Source organism: Triticum dicoccoides, chromosome 4B (genome assembly GCF_002162155.2).
Source record: "Triticum dicoccoides isolate Atlit2015 ecotype Zavitan chromosome 4B, WEW_v2.0, whole genome shotgun sequence".
Taxonomy (NCBI): domain Eukaryota; kingdom Viridiplantae; phylum Streptophyta; class Magnoliopsida; order Poales; family Poaceae; genus Triticum; species Triticum dicoccoides.
Window position 1 is genome coordinate 603494318 of NC_041387.1, and position 21111 is coordinate 603515428.

General features: G+C 47.7%; 1 protein-coding gene across 1 annotated transcript; it reads right to left on the minus strand.

Annotated features, from left to right (window-relative positions):
* Positions 1–5398: 5398 nt before the first annotated feature.
* Positions 5399–6836, minus strand: LOC119293992 (purine permease 3-like). Its single transcript, XM_037572287.1, has one exon. It carries the CDS (start codon positions 6753–6755, stop codon positions 5589–5591), a length of 1167 nt encoding a protein of 388 aa, XP_037428184.1. The 5' UTR covers positions 6756–6836; the 3' UTR covers positions 5399–5588.
* Between the last annotated feature and the right edge of the window lie 14275 nt (positions 6837–21111).

The window sequence follows — 21111 nt, forward strand, 5'->3', positions numbered from 1 at the left end:
TCCTGGTTTTTCGATGCTCCAGATGGTGATGAGCTTGTGTGGAGTAATATGACAGGGTTGGAGGGTTTATATAGAAGAACTAATTAACTAAAAAATTAGTAAGTAGGTGAGTCAAACATGAAGGAAGGAGGGAAGAAGTACACACGTAACAGTTAACGAGCTCTTCGGTCTATGTCTTCTGAACTCAAGATATATTTGTCCCGGAGCGCTGCAAATAATGGCAGTGTGTGTCCTCCTCCAGTTGTTGCATTCATCTGCAGTACATATTTTTCGTGCGTGTTTCGGTGTTTGCTATTTGTAAGAGCAGAATCACTAAAAAAAAACTTCGCAATAACCGTCATAAGACATACACACACAAAAAAAACTAGATGTCGTCATACAAGTCGTTATCGCGTGTATTATGTAGATTCCTCCATGTTTGCTCTCTCAGCCTCTATATTTAACGGCTCGGGGTCAAATTTTCAAACTGTACGGCACGAAAAAACTTCACGTGGTCCCCACCTCATGGCGGAGATGGAACGGAGACTGGAAAAACAACTTCCCATTAGCAGGTGGATCGCACGAGGCAGATGCCATTTGGAGGCTACACTATAGCGGTTCTCATACTGCCTCCACCAGTTTCAGATTGCACATTTTTAGCATCACGTCACTAATAGTGATTTTGACGATCAAATTTTTTGCCATTCGCGGAATATTTTTTATACTCGGCAATTAGGGTTATTCCTGTAGTGATTGGCTCCAAGTCATCTAAAAATGGCACAAGGTTGAGTCGAGTTTTTGAGAAATGAAGGTGATGCGGCTGCGGCAACACGGCCGGCCATGGCGTCCCCAGCAAGGCCTCACCAGGGCTGGCCGGAGACAGGAGGGCGGGTCAGGGTAAGAGGGCGGTGGAGGAGGACAACGAAGATGAAGAACACCTTTTTTTCTTGCAACATAATAAAATATTTGTCCTATTTTGCTGGTTGAATTGAATTGGCAGAAAATATAAAATTATGAAGCAAAACTGTTTGACGTATAAACGTTTCCTGATTTCAGCATTCAGTCATAAGTCACAACTCATAGGTACATTAATTACAAGGTACTTCTTGATCTATGCCTCCGGGCAGATTGTAACCGTATGCTACTTAAGTAATAAAGGTCCCTAGTTTCATGCCCAAAAAAATGTACATTAATTACAAGGTACTACATGCCTCTTCCATACTCCCTCCGTCCCGGATTACTAGTGTTAAATACATTCGTACCTAGACAAATTTAAATCAAGTAATTTCGGGGTAGAGGTAATACAATTATGAACTCCCATGAAACTGTTCGAATCCTGCATGAATTAGTCTGAACAATTTCATTTGGTGTCAACACTGGCACGGCTCACGACCGAGTAAAGGACGACTCTTGTTTCATTGACCAGGACGCGCAGGAGCAACTTGCATGCACGTGAGCAAAACAGTTAGCTGGACCTATAATTTGACTATTTTCCAGTAAGCATTCCGTTTCCGCGTCCATAACCAACCACCACGTATTATCGGTCTAGTCCACGTCGGCTCCACTAGAATACTAACCCTAGCCTAGGTACTCCCTTTATCCATCTATATAGGACCTAATGTCTTTTTTGAGGCTAACTTTGACCACATGTATTCGCAAAAAAAAAAAAAACTTTGACCACATGACATGCAAGTTACACAAAGCATCTGATCAAATTTGTACCTGAAAGGAGCTTTCAATGAGATAATTTTCACATTATATATCTCATATACTATTAATTTTATCGATAGTCAAAGGTAATTTCAAAAAATGCATTAGGCTCTATATATATGGATGGAGGGAGGACAACAAAAGCTTTTTTTTCTTTCGAAAAAACAAAAGCTTGTCTAATACATACTCCATACGCGTGATGTAAGTAGATATGAATGATGATTGTTCAGTTAGACGAACGAGAAGCGGCAGGACCGAGTCATTGGAACGCACGTGCCTTGTTTTCTTGAAGGGTTTGGCACCTTCGTTTAATTTGTTCAGTCACTACTCACTAATCTACCCTCTTTCTGGTACATGCATGTTGCCATTCTACTTCTTTTTGATTTGATCTGATCTATATTTTTTTTCTAAGTTGAACGGGGTCTCTCAAATTGCATCTAATAAATTCGTTTAAATGGGTCACCCTTGTGGATAAGCAGAGATTGAAACTGTCCTTTCGCTATCTCAACGTGCGTCTGACAGCAGTATATACTTCGCAGCTCAAGCAAGTTACTACCTCCGTCCAAATTTATTAGACCCCATCTTAGTTTGGGTTAAAGTTTGATCAAAAATTTAACTAATAAAATACAAACTATATGCCACAAAAAGTATATTGTCGAAAACCTTTTCCAATACAAACACAATAATATATTTTTTATATCATATAATTTATATTTTGTTAGTTTTACAGATGGTCAAAGTTCTACCTAATAAAATATAAAGGTACCCAATAAAGACAGAGCGAGTTTTTGGAATCCGTCGTTGCCGCACGTGAAATTGGTAGCAGCAAGTTCGGAAAACGATCGATGCAGCAGTGACGTTCTTTCACTTTCCAGTCTGCGCGTGTTCCGCTGGATTCTCATTGATCAAAGCGCTGAAAACACATTCACCTACTGCGAGAAAATCGACTCGGTCCATTACTCCATTGACACAACATTCTTTCTCTCGGGGTCATCGATGGTGCAGGTGGTTAGGACCCGCGAGATCTTATCATCCGATCCAGGAAGTCTTCTCCCAGGATTATTTTGCTTAGCAGCCGAGTTGTTCGTCGTACGAAATGTAGCAGCGTATATATAGTAATGTATGATCGATCGGATAGATATTCAAACTTCAAAGATCAAGGAGGAAGCGAATCCACCTATAAAAAGGACAAAAATGTTGAGAGGCTGCGGCTAACCATTCTTCAGAAAATTATTTCTTTCGCGGAAATTTCTTCGGACAATTTGACATGTGTAAGATCACCCTAATAATGTGTCTATACCAATTGTTTATAGATTAACTAGTTAGAACTTTGACTGGAATTACCGAGTCGCTAAGGTGTGTACTACCGGCCTGTCATGCTCGTGCGGGAATTAGCGTGCACCGGCTCGGAAAGTACTACTCCCTCGGTTCCAAAATAAGAGCGATACTATTTTGGAATGGAGCGAGTAAACTTTAACTCTAAAAACAATGCCTCCACTACAAGACCGGGAAACTATAACAATGCTTAACTATTAAAGCGATCGACATAATAACCATCCATATATCGATTTTAGTCCGAAAGACCACTCCAACAGAGTCATCATACACCCCCTGGCTTGCAAAATTCATGAAGCGCACTTCAAATCAAGCCCGCCAACTTGCATAGGTGTAGGCTAAGGGCGTTGATATGAAGCGGCCTTTATTCGCAACCACTCACGCGGGGGAAAGGTTCAAGTCCAGCCTCTTTCTCCCACACGTAACCAGCAATGGAGCTACCATCCATACGGCCGCCCCTTCCGCCCTCGCCTATTTTGACCGCATTTTGAAGAGCACATGGGTAGAAATGAACACCACTACACTTTCTCGGGCTGGTTTGTAAATTATAATGGATAAGTATTGTTACTTCGATCTTTCACTGCTATGGTATGTCAACATAACACTACTATTTCGAGGCAACTAATACGCACATGAGACTTCAAGGCCATTGTCTAGTGGTTTTTCAAGTCTTGGAATTATTTTTCTACCATGCAAGGGGATATACATGGCATGCATCCAGTGCCCATCATTACTTTGAGATTCAATATGTTTTTCGGTTGTTGGCAAAATTTGCCCCATTTTCAGCGTTACAAAATGTTTCAGTTTTTTTCTTGTTTCCAAGTGTATCATATACACTCATTGTGTACTACTCCCTCCGTCTCATAATATAAGAAGCTTTTTGCAAGCTAAGAAAACTTGCAAAAACCAGATGTTCAATTTGGCTCTAGGGAGCACATGATCCTGCGTACCAAAAATGGATTTCTAAAATAAAAAAATAGACGCGTTCATGGTCAGACCCAAATGGTACATGCAATTTGCAGGTGACAAACTTAAGCATTTTGACAAACGCGGGCCTGTAGATAGGTATGAAACGGAGGTCAATAAAAGACAATAAAAGACCCTATTTGACAAACACGGGCCTGTAAACAGGGTTTCAAAAGACCCAAATGGTACATGCAATTTACTCCCAAAGACAAAAATACGCGTCCTGCGAAAGCGTCTTATATTATGAGACGGAATGAGTAATAAATAAGCTTGCACTGAACTGCAGACTTTGTTTTGGATGGCACTGTTTAATAAGATGGCCGCATGCAACGTTCTGATGCAGAGGCCTGGGGATATCTTCATATTCGAAAAAAGAAACAAATAAGCTTGCACTTCTTTCAGATCGAATTTCTTGGTACACAACATTACACGACGAAGCATCATCTTACACTTGGAAACAAGAAAAAAACATAATGTGACATTCTTGAACCAAACAAAAATTTCTAACCAGAAAATGAAGGATAAATTTAAAAGCAACAATTATTCGCAAAAAAAAATTAAAAGCAACAATGGACAGTGGATCCGTGCAGGGCCCGTGCTGGTAGAATATCATTTCTCATCGCAGGTGTACTCATCTTTGTTTTTTGCGACGCTAGTATACTCATTGTTTCTTTGCACGGAGAAGTCGACATCACGCTTGCCATCTTTTCCCTCCCATAATTTCTGCCATCTCTTTATAGAAAAATTAACTTCTGCATCTTTTGTAACCTATCTTTACAATGAGATGTTTGCATAGTCTTTTGAAACCCTGTTTTAAGTCAATAAAAGCTCCGGCTTGTAGATAGGTATGATTTTAGTCCTTGATGGGGAGGAGTTTGGACAGATGGCGGTGTTTCTTCTTTGAGTTGGTCTTCCGGACTCCGGCCCTCCTCAGGTTCATTCATTGGGAGTTGGGACGAATTAGACCGAACTCCGGCATAGATTTCTACCGGCTCCTCGGGGCGGCGAGGTTAGGGTTTCTTGTCGTGCATAGACAACAACGATATTTGGTGTCAGATTTTTCAGATCAATTCAAGGATTCAACGACGATGACTACAGCTCTGGGACGCTGGTCTTAGGGGCACGTGCATAAAGATTTTCCGGTTGCCATCGACAGGGTCAGGCTGGCTTTGGTATGGGAGTGGCGGCAGCGGCGCATCGGCGGCTCATTCTAACGGTCGCAATGTTTGTTTGATGATCCATGGACCTCGACGTAATTTTTATTATGTTTGAGTTGCCTTGTATTTCCGTTATATCTTTATAATATGCCTGATCTTCTCGCAAAACAAAAGTCAATAAAAGACCTCCTTTAACATTTTTTCATGTAGAAGCAGTAATACCCATGTTGTACTGTACTCAGTGCAAGAAGTGAACATTTCTGAATAGTATGTTTTTTATTAACTCAATGGTACGTAGCACTTGATTTCTCTGTGTTTCCTAGAATGAAACAATGTCTTACGAAATGCTTGTTACTCTATTCTTATATGTCCTGTACTTTTGAAATTAGAAAAATAATTACTACACCACCCCCATACTCCGTAGACAGAATTTGCCGGTCTTCAAGGGTTAGCCAGCTCGAGGTCTCCGGTTTTCCTCGCCATCTGCTGCTGCAGCAGCTGGTTCTTCTGCGCCGCCGCCTTCTTCTGCTGGACCTTCTCGCCATACATGTAGGAGGCAAAGCCCCAGAGGCAGAGCACCAGCGCGATGCCCTTTGGCCCGTCGAACTTCTCGTGGAGGAAGATGACGGCGAGGACCTCGGAGAGCGGCAGGAGGACGGCGACCATGATGCCGGCGAGGAGCGAAGAGGCGCAAGTGACGAGCCCCACGACGCCCAGGTTGAGCAGCTGCCACGCCACGGCACCCCATACGAGCACTAGGTAGTACTTGGTCTCGCCGAGCCCGAATGCCGCCGCCTCGATCGGCAGCGCGTTGAAGTCGCTCTTGATGGCCATGCCGAGCAGGCACACCATCGTGCCGGCGAGGCCCATCATGGCCTGCATCTGCATCACCGTGGAGTAGGGTGGCGGCGCGCTCGCGGCTGGTCCCCTCCGCCGCCCAAACCGCTCCATGGCGACCTCAACGAGCGGCAGCACGAGCCCGGCGAGCGCGGCCGCCGCGATGGCCTCGCCGAACCCGGTCCAGTACGTCTTGGATGGCTCGCCCGCCGGCTTCCCGGACCCGGGACCGACGCCGAGCACCGCGGGACCGATGGTGAGCAGCAGGACGGCGTTGGCAGAGAAGGGCGTGAAGCGGAGCCCGACGAAGAGGAACGCGAACACGGCGGTGAAGGCGAGCTGCGTCGCCAGTAGCAAGGACGACGTGGACAGCGGCAGCGCCTGCGACCCCATCGCATACACGAAGCACGACACGGCGTACAAGCTGCCTAGCACGACGGCCGCGCCAACGAGGCGAGGCGGGAGGAGGAGGTTGACGATGCCGTGGCGGCGGCCGCGGAAGATGGAGACGCACAGGGGCGGGAGGAGGAGCGGCCAGCCGGAGATCTGGACCAGCGCGGAGAGCCACAGGCGTTGCCCGCCGTGGACGAAGTAGACCCGCAGCAGGAGCGGCCCGCTGGAGCCGATGAGGACGAGGCAGGCGCTGAATATGACCAGCGGTGAAGGCCGGTAGCGAGCCGGCGAGGCGGCCGTGGCGCGGGGCGGCGAGGCGCTTGGCGTCTTTGCTGCTTCCTGCATGGCCGGGCTGGCACTAGCAGTTGTGATCGCCATGATCCGTCTTAGCTTAGCTGCAAGTATGTTTGTACTGCTACTTTGCTGTTTCTTGGATGCCCTCTCTAATCCTCCCGCACAGATGGGATGAGAGCTTGTGTTAGACAGGGGCTTGCTGCAAGGGTTTATATAGGAGTAGGAAGATGTGAAGTTCGACCCCAGAGAAAAACTAGTGGCTAATTTTCTTTGATAAGAAAAAACTAGTAAGTAGACAAATTATTAAGTAGGTGAGTCAACATAAAGGAAGGAGGAGACAAGTCAGTACACACCTAAACAGTTAACAATGGGTGATTGCGTCTGCTTGTTCTACTATTTGTCACGCAAGATAATGCCAATAATGTACTCTACTATTCCACTTGTGGAAACTTGTTGCATACTTGTATATGTTGCTGGGTATTTTCCCAATAATCCTAGACGCACAGACGAATACACGGGCATCTAAAAAACTAGTACTGTACACTGACTCATGAGTTATGAACTCCGCAGAAACTGTTTGAATCCTGCATGAACTATTCTGAGCAAACTCATTTAGTACTGTATCATATAGACAAACATCTGTTATCCTTCATTTAAAAATGATAATCTGATATGCTTTTTAGTTTTATGCCACGGCTCATGACCGAGTCCAGGATGTCACTTGTTCATTGACCAGGGCGCATGCAGCAGCAACTTGCATGCATGCGGGCGGAACGGTCAGCGTTCCACGAGCCTGGACTCGTGCCGCGTTGGATTTGACCAATCTCATCAGTAAGCATTACGCTCCCGCGTCCATAACCAACCAACAACCACCAGTCTATCATAAAAAAAACAAAAAAAAAAACCACCAGTTCTAAGGGCAACTCTAACCCACGACCCCAAACAAACGTCCGTTTTGTTCGGATTTCGTTCGTGCGGCCGCATCTTCTGCCTCATCTCATCCGCCGGAGACCAAGTACAACAAAATGAAGCATAACAAAAATAGTTTAAATCAAACATAACAACATGTTCAAAATAGTCTTTTATTATAATCTAATTAAAATTTTAAAAACATTAAATAGTCTTACAAAACCACTGAAAGTTTATGCACACGAAAAGTGATTAAAACAATAGATCTACTGATGGCCAATATGATCCCACATGTGCTCAACCAAGTCATCTTGCAGCTGCGTATGAGTGTTTCGATCACGCAACTCACGATGAAATTGAACAAACTGTTCAAAGGTTGTAGTAGGTGGGTGCTCAGACTCAATATTCTCACCCTGGAAATCAAACCCTTGGTCGTAGATGCTGTCATCACGCTTATCCTCAACGATATGTTATGCATAATCACACAAGCAGTCATCACCTCCCAAAGCTTCTAAGTGCTTCATATCAATGCAGGATTTCGAACAATACCCATCGAGACTGAAGCACACCAAATGCATGCTTCACATCTTTCCTAGCACTCTCCTGCATTTGGGCAATCCTTTGTCTCTTCTCTCCTTGTGGATTGGGTATGGTCTTCACAAGAGTGGACCACTGGGGATAGATACCATCAGCTAAATAATATCCCTTGTTGTAATGATGGCCATTGATCTCAAAGTTGACCTCCGGGCAGTGGCTTTCTGCAAGCCTTGCAAACACTGGAGAATGCTGAAGAACGCTAATATTATTGTGAGAACCAGCCATGCCGAAGAAAGAATGCCATATCCACAGATCTTGTGAAACCACATCTTCAAGTATGACAGTGGCACCTTTCACATGTCCCTTGTACTGTCCCTGCCAAACAAATGGACAGTTCTTCCACTTCCGATGCATACAACCGATACTACCAAGCATGCTCGGAAAAGCCCCTATCGGCATTAATCGTCAACAACCTCTCTGTATTAGTGGCATTTGGTTCTCTCAGGTATTCAAGACCGAACACTGCCACCACGGCCTTGCAGAAATTATACACTGAGAGGAGACATATGGACTCAAGCATACACACATACTCATCCACAAGATCATCGAGAATTCCATATGCAAGCATGCGAATAGTCGCAGTGCATTTCTGGTAAGAAGAGACGCCAAGTTTGCCAAGGGCGTCCTCTTTGCATTCCAAGTATGCGTCATTGCAACCACTCCCTCCCGAATACGATTGAAGACATGCCTCCTCATTTGAAAGCGGCGACGAAAATGATGCGGTTTGTAGAGTGCGGCTCTCTTAAAGTAATCGGAATAGAGAAGGTGGTGCCCTTTGTCCCTATTGCGGTTCAAGGCCGGGGCATGGCCGGGGCTTGATCCCCTGAACCGAGGCCGCATCCTACTGATGTGGTCATGGACGACCAATGCTACCACCAATATGTCCTCATCGTCCGAGGACGAATCATCCGATGAACAAATGAAGTCGTTGAAGAAGTACTCATCTCCTCTATCCATGGTACCTTGCGAGCAAAGCATCGAACACCTTGCGGTCGTGGTGGAGACGCAACCGGAAAGGGCACGTCGAGGTTGTTGTTTCGCAGCAAGGTGGACGACCGCGGGCGGAGGGCGGAGCGATGAAAGGGGAGGAAGAAAAGGGGCTGCTCCACCAACGGGCAAAGCAAGGTGGATGGCGGGCGTGGCGGCGACGATGGCAAGGGGCCGAGGGCGAAGCGATGAAAGGGGAGGAAGAAATGGGGTTGTGTCACCGACGGGCAGGCCAGAGGAGGATAAGGTCGTGCGTCCCGTCCGTCCGCGCGCTGTCCAATTGGCCGCAAACGTGGTCCAAACTTGGGTCCGGAATGGGTCGAAAGCAGACCGAAAACGGACATTTTATTCGTTTGCACCCGTGCTTTGGGCCGCGGTTTGTGTCTGTTTACCCCCAAACAAATGCAGACGGAGGATTTAGTGTCATGCGCTTGAGTTGGCCTAACCTAAAAAAACAGAGTTCTCCGTACGAAGAGCTGAACCATCACCGGTCTACTCCCCGTCTTATCATCACAAGGAAAGCTTGTCTAATAATTCAGACGCGGATGTTCGTACGTAGACGTGATGATTGTTTAGCGAGAGCGAAACAAAGGAGAAGCGCCTCCGGGGAAGGTGCAGCAATGCTTGGCAACTGGCATGCACGACGGCCGGGACCGGGTAATTATTTAGAACGCATGTGCCCAACTTGGCGATTCTCCATTGTTTTTCCTTTTGATTGAAGGATTTGGTTGCTTCCTTGATTTCATGTATAATATACTCTCTGACTTATAGTAGAGTATGTAGAGTACAGGTATTCAGTAGTTTAGGTTTTTTTTTTGCGAGTAAGTATTCCGTAGTTTAGTTAGCCGGGCTACGTTCTTTAGCCAATTGTAGTTTGGTCCGTGGTTCACCCGGTGGGTTCAGTTAAGCAGCTGGTCGTCATTGTTTCATTGTGGTTCTCTCGATTTGTCCTTTGTCATGCATGTCACCAGACGTATGCTCAGTAAGAGAATCTACAACCGGACCCCTCAAATCTGTATCAAACCGTTTGGGCAGGCCATCCGATCATGATTTTTTGACCCAGACGGACCTCTCAAACGTCCCTTAAACGCCCATGTTGACCGATAACCCCATTTCTAGCACAAATATGGGGCGCATATGTGGACGTCCGTGCGCGCTCGGGCACGCCCGTCACGTCGGCCTAACAGCGTGGCCCCACATGAAAACGCCCGAAACCCGGTGGTCCGACGGACGCCGCGTCTATGGCCGCGGTGTGAACGACGCGCGCCGCCGCTCCAGCTCGCCGCCCAAGACGAAATCCGGCTATTTAAGCCGGCCAGCATCCCGCAACCCTAACCCAACCCCCCCCCCTTCTCCGCGACGCCAGTCCGAGCCCATCCACCTCCTCTCTCTCCCGCTCCGGCGCTCTGTCCACACTCCGCCACTCCGCCATGGTCCGGAGCAAGATCACTTACTATGCCATGCTGACGGCGGAGCGCCGCTACGAGATCCAGCAACAGATCCGCGCGAGGGAAGCTGCGTGCGCCGCCCGCATCGCTGTCGGGCTGCCTCCGGACTTCCCGGAGCCGGAGGAGGAGCAGTCGGGGGCAGAGGAGGAGAAGGAGGAGGAGATGGCTCTGATGCAGGTGGAGGAGGAGGAGGAGGAGATGGCTCTGATGCAAGTGGAGGAGGCGGAGGAGACGGCCTTCAACATGAAGCAGGCGGAGGCGGAGTTCGTTGTCGCCCAGTCCGGCGAGATGGCTGAGCAGCAGGCCATCCTGAAGTCCATCCAGGATGAGGTGTATGTGAAGGCCAACCGGGCGTTCCTCCGGCGACAGCAGGTGGAGACCGACGCGCTATTCGACGAGCTCGACGCAGAGATAGAGGCGGAGGAGGCCGGAGCGGAGCAGCCAAAGGAGCCGGGGGCATAGTTGCCGCCAATGCCGCCGAAGCCGGACACGAAGATCGTGGTGATCTCCGACGAGGAGTAGTTATGATCAACGTAGTACGTAGGTTCTATTTCCTTTTGCATGTCTTTGTATGGATATAAGAATCGAGTATAAGATGTCCGGATGCAACAAATGAAATTTAAGTGTGTCCGGTCATTGTCCACGGACGCGCCGCGTCCGCGGACGTTTGATGGGCCGGATTTGTCATATGTGGCTGAAGAGATGCTCTAATACTCGACTCAGCCCGCGTTTGGCAGTGCAATATACTGGAGTACAAGTTACTGGTACAGTAAACATGTCGTGGAGCCAATGAGCCGATCTTGACCATGATGATACGCATGTAGGCCCTGCGTGAGAAGTTGGTGGGAGCAGCAGTAAGAAGATCTGAAAACGATCGATAGCAGCGACTTTTCCCCTTTCCAGCTTGTGCGCGTTCTGTCGGATTCTCACCGAAAAGTAAAACACACACACTCACCTACTCGAGAAAATCGGCTCGGTCCATTACTCCATCGACCACCATGCCCAGCCGAGTAATTGGTCTGACCTCTGAACATGCTGTCTCTGGGTCACCGATGGTGCAGGTTGTTAGACTAGGACCAGAGATCATATCATCTAATCGAAGAAGTCTCAAGATTCTGTGGGATTAGAGCGACTCCAACGGGCCGACCTATTTCGTCCGCCGCCGTCCATTTTAATCGGTGCGGACATAAAAATCGGCCCAACGCGTCGACCCAAACGGACGCGCGTCCGTTTTCGTCTGCCTTCCGACTCATTTCCGGTCCATTTTTAAGCCAGAATTGCGTCGATACGGACAAAAGACGGACGCGCGCGCTCTTGCCCTCTCTCCTCCCCGCGCGCACGCTCACCCTCTCTCCTCCACCGCCTGCTTCGCCGCCGACGCTGCCGGCCATTTTTTCCGATGAAAAAAGGTACATTGATAGTTCTTGCATACACAGATAAAAAATTATCAACTACTCGTCGCTTTCCGACTCCGACTCGGTAATGTCCTTCTCCGACGTCTGAATGTAGGCGTCAGCAGCGTGCTCGTCCTCGAAGTCCCATCCCGATATTTCTCGCAGCTTCAGTCTCAATTGAGCGGCCTGCTTCCGAGCACGCTTGCCCTCCCGATAGGCAGCTCGCTCCATCCTCCTCGCCTTCCTCTCCGTCCTTCTTTGCTCATAGAACTGACGTTCGTCGACGATGTCCTGCGGGAAGCGTTCGCGCCACACCAGCAAGGCTTGCACGTCCATCTCGGCGATGGCGAGACGGCGCTGCCGCCTCCGGTGGATGCGACGATCCTCGTCGGTGAAAAGCCGCGGGAGAGGCGCCAGATCCTGCGCCCGCTGGCTCGACACGTCGGGAAAATTTATCTCCCGACTAGGCCGCCGGAGGCGCCACGCCGCCGTGTCGTACGCGCGGACTGCCTGCACTGCGATGTCGAAGGTGCCGAGGATGAGGCGTTTCTCGCCAAACAAGATCTCGGCGGAGAAGGCGATGGAGGGGCGCTCGCGGACTCCGCAAAAATCCGAAGCGCCGAGGATGCGCATCGACATGGTGGCACACAGGCGGCGAGGCTAGTGAGAGGGGGCGAGACGAGTGGGCGGCGAACTGAGTGTGGAGGGAGCGCCTTCTTATAACGAGCGCCGGCCACGGCGTGCCAAAACAAGCGCGCGAACATTTCCCGCGCTCTGGAGCGCCAAGCCAGCGCGCGCTAGGCCGATTTCCCCCACGCGCGAACCTTTTCCGCGCGCTGGCATGGCCGCTGGCATGATCTAAAAAGCGTGCACGGCCATGAAATGGGTCGACGCGTTGAGCGCGTTGCCGACCCAAATCTAAAAAAGAGAGGACATCGGACGGGCGGCCGACCCCGGACAAAAAGTGGACAAATGCGCCCTCCGTTTGAGTCGGCCCGTTGGAGTTGCTCTTAGGAAGGGTGGGTAGATAAGCTTATCCTATATACTTAAGAGATTCATCCCCACTACAAGTATTTATCTCAACATGCAGGGCATCCAACTCAGCATCCTACCACATCAGTGAACTCCTAATATGCATGATGCCACGTCGAACGTGTTGCTACCCGCGTACAGAAAGGACCAAGGCACGACGTTTGGTTACCATCCCACGTCTGCTTCATCCGTTAACCACGGGCTCCTCAATAATAAATGTGCGTTATCTTCTCCACCATGCCATTGGTATTCTCCCACTTTATTCCCCCCTTCTCTTCGTATCCTCCGTCCGGTTCCACTCATCGAAATAAATCAACCCATTCATACTCAGCTGCGCAAAAGCTACCATACACACCTCACCTTCAGCGGCAATGGTGGTGCTCATGGCGCGGTGCTGCTGCCAGCCCGGCGTTCGTGAGGGTCGCCCCCAAATACCAGGATGCTGCTGCTGACCCGGGCCCCTGTGAGCCTGCAATCCGTTGTCGAATCAAGCCCCGCGGACAGTGCTGACCCAAGCCCGCGCCCCGATGTCGACCATAGCTCTAGGTGAGCCACACGTCTCAACGTTGTCATTGTCCTCCAACATCACCTGTGTCAAAAGGTGGGGGCTCTCCTTCCTCTCTATCTCGACGAATCCTAACGATCTTGAGTTTGTTTGGGTTGGAAGCTCTGATTTGTGTGGGGCAGGAAGCATTTTTTAGAAGGCAGATCTGTTATGTCTCCAGCGTACTCTTCCGCCCACCAAGTCCGGTCAGTCTTTCTAATCCCCAATCCTCTCTAATGCAAGCACTCCCCGCAAGCATTAAACAACAATCTCTGATTCCTCTTCGTTTTATTTTCTTTATATTCATAGTTGGAAGGAATAAACAAATAAAACAACTTTGATTGGAAACGATGGGTCGTACTGTTCTCTTTTCTTTTTCTTTTGTATATAAGGCGCTGATTGGAAGGAATAAGTACGTGCAACTACAATCCCGCATCTCTCTCTCTCTCTCTCTCTCTCTCTCTCATACATGCACACACGTGTAGGTTAGTATGAATTTTATTGTTTTTCTTTCTTTGATTGTTTTGTGAATCAAGGCATATTCCTTTGGTCATTTTCAGGTATGTTCCTGACCGACAGTACTATTTCACTATGAATGCCATCAGAACGATCTGATACCCGAATAGATGGTTTATTAGGTATATGTGTGTTTCAGTAGTACTGTTCTATCTGAACATCATCTAGCCTGTCGAGCTAGCACAGTGATAGATTAGCCATGTGTTTCAGATTTATCATTCAAAATGGAAGATTCTGTAAATATTGTTGTGGATATGAGTTGCAGGTTAATCGACTAGCGGCTTCAAGTGTAAGTTTAAAAGGGAATTTTTCCAGATATTATACAAATAAAATAAAATAAATTATATTTGCATTTGTTTTACATAATGATGTGTTATACATTTCCTTCCATAAGTTGAAGCTTTCATAATCGATTGCAGGGCTGTAGCTTCTGTGCTAAATGATCAACACAAGAATTTCTCTGTGCTGGGGCCGGATGTTGAGGAGATCAAGCTACTGTTTGTAAATGAGGGTTCATCGAGAAGCAAACACAACGGCGCATATGATGGCGAAGGAAGGGGTCTTGAATGATCTTCGTAAAGTATGGCTGCATGTGCCACCTGATAGTATCATGCATGTAATTTGAAATCCCTCAACTTCATGAATAAATAGAGTGAGGAAGTTAATCTAAAAAAATGAAGCTTTTATTAAGTATTTGCACCGTATGAAGGTAACACAACTACCAATATGTTCACTCCATGCAATTGCCTCATTCACGCTTCGGCGGAACAAACTGCTATGTTTTTTTTTCATAAGAATCCTTAAAGAGACTATTATTGCTATTGGCATTGTTATTTCAATTTTTCCTTTATGCAATTCGCCCATGTTATGCTAATAAAAATTTGCAAATGTTACAAGATTTTATACCCAGTCATGTCTACTCCCTGGGATGTACAACTGTGATGACAAATAAGACTGTTGGTGTGTTTCTGGTTTGAAGATAGATGATATCATTTTATTATTTATCTATGCTAGGATATTAAGTGATGTTATGTTTTCAACCATGTGTGTATAATTATAATATACAATCTTCTCTCGGGTAATAGCTTCGTTTTAAAAATGTAAGAATAATTTGGAATATCACTATTTGATTGTTCTGGTGTTAATGACAATCCTTGGTGAGAGGATCCAGTATGGCCATTTCTGATTCTCCTAAAGTTTAATTGTTCTATGCTGGATAGCAGTCTTTTAAATAAGATGTTGAACATGGAGTATATTTGTTGCCCTACTTAGTAACCATGACAATTTGTGTACCTTTGGTTACTTTTCCACCCAAAATTATTATCATAGTGGACAATCGAAGCTAATTTCTATTTTGGCATATTAACACACAAGGCTCGCAAATTAGCATGAATTTCTTTTTGCTCTGATGCACTTCTTATAGATAATCAAATTATATTACCTTGAATTATTATCAGGAAAATCTAAGCAAGTATGTAGATACTCTACAATATACGAATTCTCCTAGCTTTTCATATTGTTTCATCGAAGGTTAAAAAAATACATTTTTAGGATTTTATTATTTCTTACATCATAAATATTTATCATGTAGTGCTAAAAATTCCTGCAGCAACGCGCGGGGTATCATGTAGTTATTTCAAATTACTGCTACAACTAGTTGCTAGCATAAGGCCAAGAAGGGAAGTGGGCAAGAGCATCTTCAACAGAAGCGTTATATAACCGACGCGCGTTATAAGAACTGTTTTTAGCGCACGTAGACCCAATTTAAAGTCTCCAGTAGCCGCACAAAAAGCACGCGCTATAACTAATGCAGCACGCGCATTAAAAAGACATTGCGCACAGCATATTTTATGCGTCCGGTCGCGCGCGCTGCAAACTCTGGGCTGCTGCAGATGGGACCGCTTGATTGACATCGCTGGACTCGAGCGCGCATCATATTTTGCAGCGCTTGTTGGAGCAAACGTCTTCTAGCGCCCTTACGCGTTGTAAACCCGTTTTTTGGCGCCGCATGTTGGGCGGCTTTTGGAGATGCTCTAAGGAGAGATGTTAGTTTTTTCCTATTTTTTTTGCGAGAAAATTTCCGATCTATTCATCTTCAATCATGGCAGTACAACGAATACCAAAAATAATAGAAATTACATCCAGATCCGTAGACCACCTAGCGACAACTACCAGCACTGAAGCGAGCCGAAGGCGCGCCGCCGTCATCGCCCCTCCATCGCCCGAGTCGGGCACAACTTGTTGTAGTAGACAGTCGGGAAGTCGTCGTGCTAAGGCCCCATAGAACCAGCGCACCAGAACAGCAACCGCCGCAGATGAAGAATAACGTAGATCAGAAAAATCCAATCCGAAGACACACGAACGTAGACGAACAACGACGACATCCGAGCAAATCCACCAAAGATAGATCCGCCGGAGACACACCTCCACACGCCCACCAACGATGCTAGACGCATCGCCGGAACGGGGGCTAGGCGGGGAGACCTTTATTCCATCTTCAGGGAGCCACCGCCGTCTCGTCTTCCTGAGCAGGACACAAACCCTAGCAAAACTGAAAGAAACGATTAAAAACGAAGCCCTCCCGCCGACCCTTGCCGAGATCCACTGCGCCCCCATGGCCCTAAGGCCATCGGAGAGGAGATGGACCTGCGGCGGCGGCGGCGGGAGGCAAAAATCCTAGCTTTTGTGGAGGAGACAGATTTATATTTAAATTAACCTTCTAGTTTTTTCCTATATTGTTTAGCTTAGCAGCCGCGCGGGTCGTTCATCCGTCGTATAAAATGTAGCAGCGGATAACGAGCATTGTTGATTATTTCATTTCTTGGATTTGGATGGATGTTCAAACCATGAAGATCAACGACGAAACGAATCCACCTACTATAAAAAGGGGCAAAACTAAGAACCGAGAGGCTGCGGCGAACCATTCTTCAGAAAGCATTTTTCCCTTCGCCGAAAATTCTTCAGGCATTATGACATGTGTAAGTTCACACCGATAGCTACTAATTAGAACATGTGTAAATTCTTTACGAGTTGTATAAATACCAGTTGTTTCGGGTCAGTGAGGTACTGAGGTGTGTGTATTACAGACCTGTCACGCTCATACTGAGTATATATCGAGTGTACGAACACGTACGTATGCCTCGCCCCTCGGTCTACGCATGCCAGAAAACTGACCGGTCAAATAAAGGTAAGATAAACACCGATTAATTTGTGACCGTTGATCCATCCCTCCGATGGAGCCAATGTAAGCCGCGCGGAAGTAACATCCATGTTGAACAATTCTCGCATGTGTGTTCCGATTAAGCTCCAGACCGGCCGATCGAGATCATCCACCTAACACGATTTGACAACCAAATAACGACCTTACGATAAAAAGGGTCAAGATAACGTGACAGTCTAAAGTGGAAAATAAAAAAGAGAAAACCGAGAGTCTCTGTCTGAGGTTGGACATATCCCAGCAGTACAGGCCGTGAGGGAATGAGTGCTCACAGTGATTTGATATTCCGGACCATCCAACCGTTTTTCCTCTGCGATCCTGGTCGTTGGATTTCCGACTGTTTTGATGTGAGCTGTGAGGTTTTCACTACAATCGAACTCAGCCGTCGGATAAAATTCCAATTGCAACAAAATGTAAATTCCATGCCCTTATCAGGGCATTTTGATCATTTTACCTGGGCCCATAAATATCGCTCTCGTCCCTAGTGGAGACCAAGTCGTGCCCCTCCTCTCCTCACTTCCCCCTCCACTCCCCACTTCCCTAACTCTAGCCCCTCCTCTCCGCTGCCGCCCCTCCTCCTCCTCTTGCATCCCCTACCCTAGCCCCTTCTTTATGTACCTTCCTCCTCCTACCCATAGGATCGCCACCGGCCCTCCATTGTGCTCACGTTGTAGAGGCGCAACAGACAAGGATGGATGAGACAACTGCGCGCGGGAACCCAACCGTCACTTTGGAACATTCACTTTGCCCGATCATCGGCAGATTCTCGCCGCCTGTCACCACGACCGCCACTTCGGCGACCGCCCTTGACCTTGTCGCCACCCCGCAACTTGTTCCCGTCGGCTGAGACAACCCTCGCGACCCGCACCACTGTCGCAGAAGCTTGGGAAGATGCTGATTCCGGCCTTACCCCGCCCACCTCCACCGCACAAGATGGCCTTCACTGCATCACCGCCTGCTGAGGTCGATTAGCGGCCGGGCAACCTCCAATTGATTGCCACGACCAAGACTGAGCCACCGGCTCTGTTCAAAGCTCTACGAGGGGTTGGGCGGCTTGCCATTGCCAAATTTGCCCCCCCCCCCTCGCCCCATCTCTTGATCCCTCCCGACTTTTGTCCTTGGCAGCCTAATGAGCTCCGTTGGCCTAAATCGAGGTTGGCTCCTGTCGATCATCAGATCAGTTCTCCTATCCCCCATCCCCCACCGCTGTTGGATCTATTAGAGCAACAACTTTCAAATTTCTAGGCAGCAGTTTTCGGGCATCTATTGGACCAACATCAGCGACGATGCCCAAAAATCATCTCACTTCTACCCTATAATAGTTTTTTGCATCACCAAGTTTTACATTATATATTGGAGATGCTCTCAGGTAGGTGTGTGTGTGTGTGTGCGCGCGCGTGCGCTTTTCATGTACTCTACGGCCTGGGTTTCTTCCATAAAGATGTTGTCGATTGCTGAGGATTGATGCGCGAATTGGCGATTCCTATTTTCTGCGTAACGTGGCGGATAGCGCGCGCTTCCACCTCCAAAGCGGCAACGGCACTACATGGGCATGCCCATTTGCGGGTTTTTTCCATCGGCTTTGAGAAAGTTCGAGAACCTTCTCTGAATTGTTTTTTCCTTTTTCTGCGTGTCTTTCTTTTGGTTTTTATTTCCTTTTTTCTGAATATTTTTGAAATTCAAGAACCTTTTCAAAACTCAAGAATTTTTTTGAAATTTGAAACATTTATTAAATTCATGAACAACTGAACATTTCTCAAATTCGTGAACAATTTTTGAAATACTTGCATTTAAATTCCATGACCATTTTTCAAATTTGTGACATTATTTCAAATTTGGAACAATATTTGAAATCATGTTACATTTTTAAAATTAAAACATATTTTTAAAATTTGAAACAATAATCAAATTGATGAATCATGTTGAATCCAAAGCATTTTTTGAATTTATGAAAACTTTTTGAGTTAAAAATTGTTGGCAAACGTAGCATGCAATTTCAAAAATTTCCTATGCTTGCGTAAGATCTATTTAGGAGATGCATAGCAACGAGAGGGGGAGTGTGTGTCTACGTATCTTCGTAGACCGAAAGCGGAAGCGTTTGACAACGCGATTGATGTAGCCGAACTTCTTCTCGTTCGGACCAATCAAGTACCGAACGTACGATACCTCTGAGTTCTGCACACGTTGAGCTCGATAACGTCCCTCGAACTCTTGATCCAGAAAATCATCGAGGAAGTAGACGAGTTCCGTCAGCACGACGGCGTGGTGACGGTGATGGTGAAGTGATCCGTGCAGGGCTTCGCCTAAGCACCGCGAGAATATGGTCGGGGTGTGAACTGTGGAGGGAGGCGCCGCACACGCCTAACAATTGATGTTGTGTCCTAGTGAGGTGCCCCCTCCCCACATATATATAGGTGGGAGGGGAGGGGAGGCAGCCAGGGCGTCCTAGGGTTGGCCGCCGGCCCCTGCCTTGCCCTGCGCCCCCCCTTTCCATGTATGCATGAAGGAGAAGGAAAGAGGCGGGGGGGGGGGGTGAGGGAAGGAAGTGGGAATCCTAATCCACACTTTCCTTGCCCTTCCCCCTTTCCTTCTCCTCCTCCTATAGCCTTATAGGGCGCACCAGCCCATTGTGGGCTGCTGTGTTCCTTCACAAGGCCCATATGGCCCATAGGATTGCCGGGGGTACCCTAAACACTTTCTGGTGACCCGATAAGTACCCGATACCCTCCAGAACACTTCCGGTGTCCGAATACTATCGTCATATATATCAATCTTTACCTCTCGACCATTTAGAAACACCTCGTCATGTCCGTGATCTCATCCGGGACTCCGAACAACATTCGGTCACCAAATCATATAACTCATATAATATAAAATCGTCATCAAACGTTAAGCGTGCGGACCCTACGGGTTCGAGAACTATGTATACATGACCGAGACACCTCTCCGGTCAATAACCAATAGCGGAACCTAGATGCTCATATTGGCTCCTACATATTCTGTGAAGATCTTTTATCGGTCGAACCGTTATGACAGCATACGTTATTCCCTTTGTCCATCGGTATGTTACTTGCCCGAGATTCGATCGTCGGTATCTTCGTACCTAGTTCAATCTCGTTACTAGCAAGTCTCTTTACTCGTTCCTTAATACATCATCCCGCAACTAACTCATTAGTCACTTTGCTTGCAAGGCTTCTTATGATGTGTATTACCGAGAGGGCCCAGAGATACCACTGCTGGAATCTGGCATTTTGCCGACTGCCACCTCTTTGCCGTCTGCCAGCAGACGGCAAAGAGGTTCTTTGTCATCCGCTTTCAGGAAGCCGACGGCAAAGAAAGTGCTGATGGAAAAAAGGGTATTTGCCGTTAGCTGCTTCTTTGTCGTCAGCCAGCGGACGACAAAGAGATAAAAGGGAGACGACAAAGAGCCAGGTGGGCCCCACAGGGCACGGCGTGGCTAAGTCAGCTTCTTTGTCGTCTGCTAGCGGACGGTAAAGAGGTGACTACTTTGCCGACAGCTAGCCGACGGCAATGTTAGCGGACGGCAAAGAGGAGATGTGGGCCAGCCCTGACGGTCGCCCTCTTTGCCGTCTGCTAGCAGATGGCAAAGAAGGCCCACTTAACGGGTGGCGCCGTCTCCCTCTCCCTTTCTCTTTCTCTCTCCTCCCGTTGCCGCCGCCGCAGTCGCCGCCGCTGGCCAGCCCCGCCCCCCAGACCCAACCCCCGCCGCCGGGCAGCCCCGCCACCGTCCAGCCCTCCCCCCGCGAACAGGAACCAGGCCGCGGCGGCCGCCCTG

Bases quoted from the DNA above. Each gene is read 5' to 3' on its own strand.
- LOC119293992 (XM_037572287.1), bottom strand. From the start codon at position 6,755: ATGGCGATCACAACTGCTAGTGCCAGCCCGGCCATGCAGGAAGCAGCA.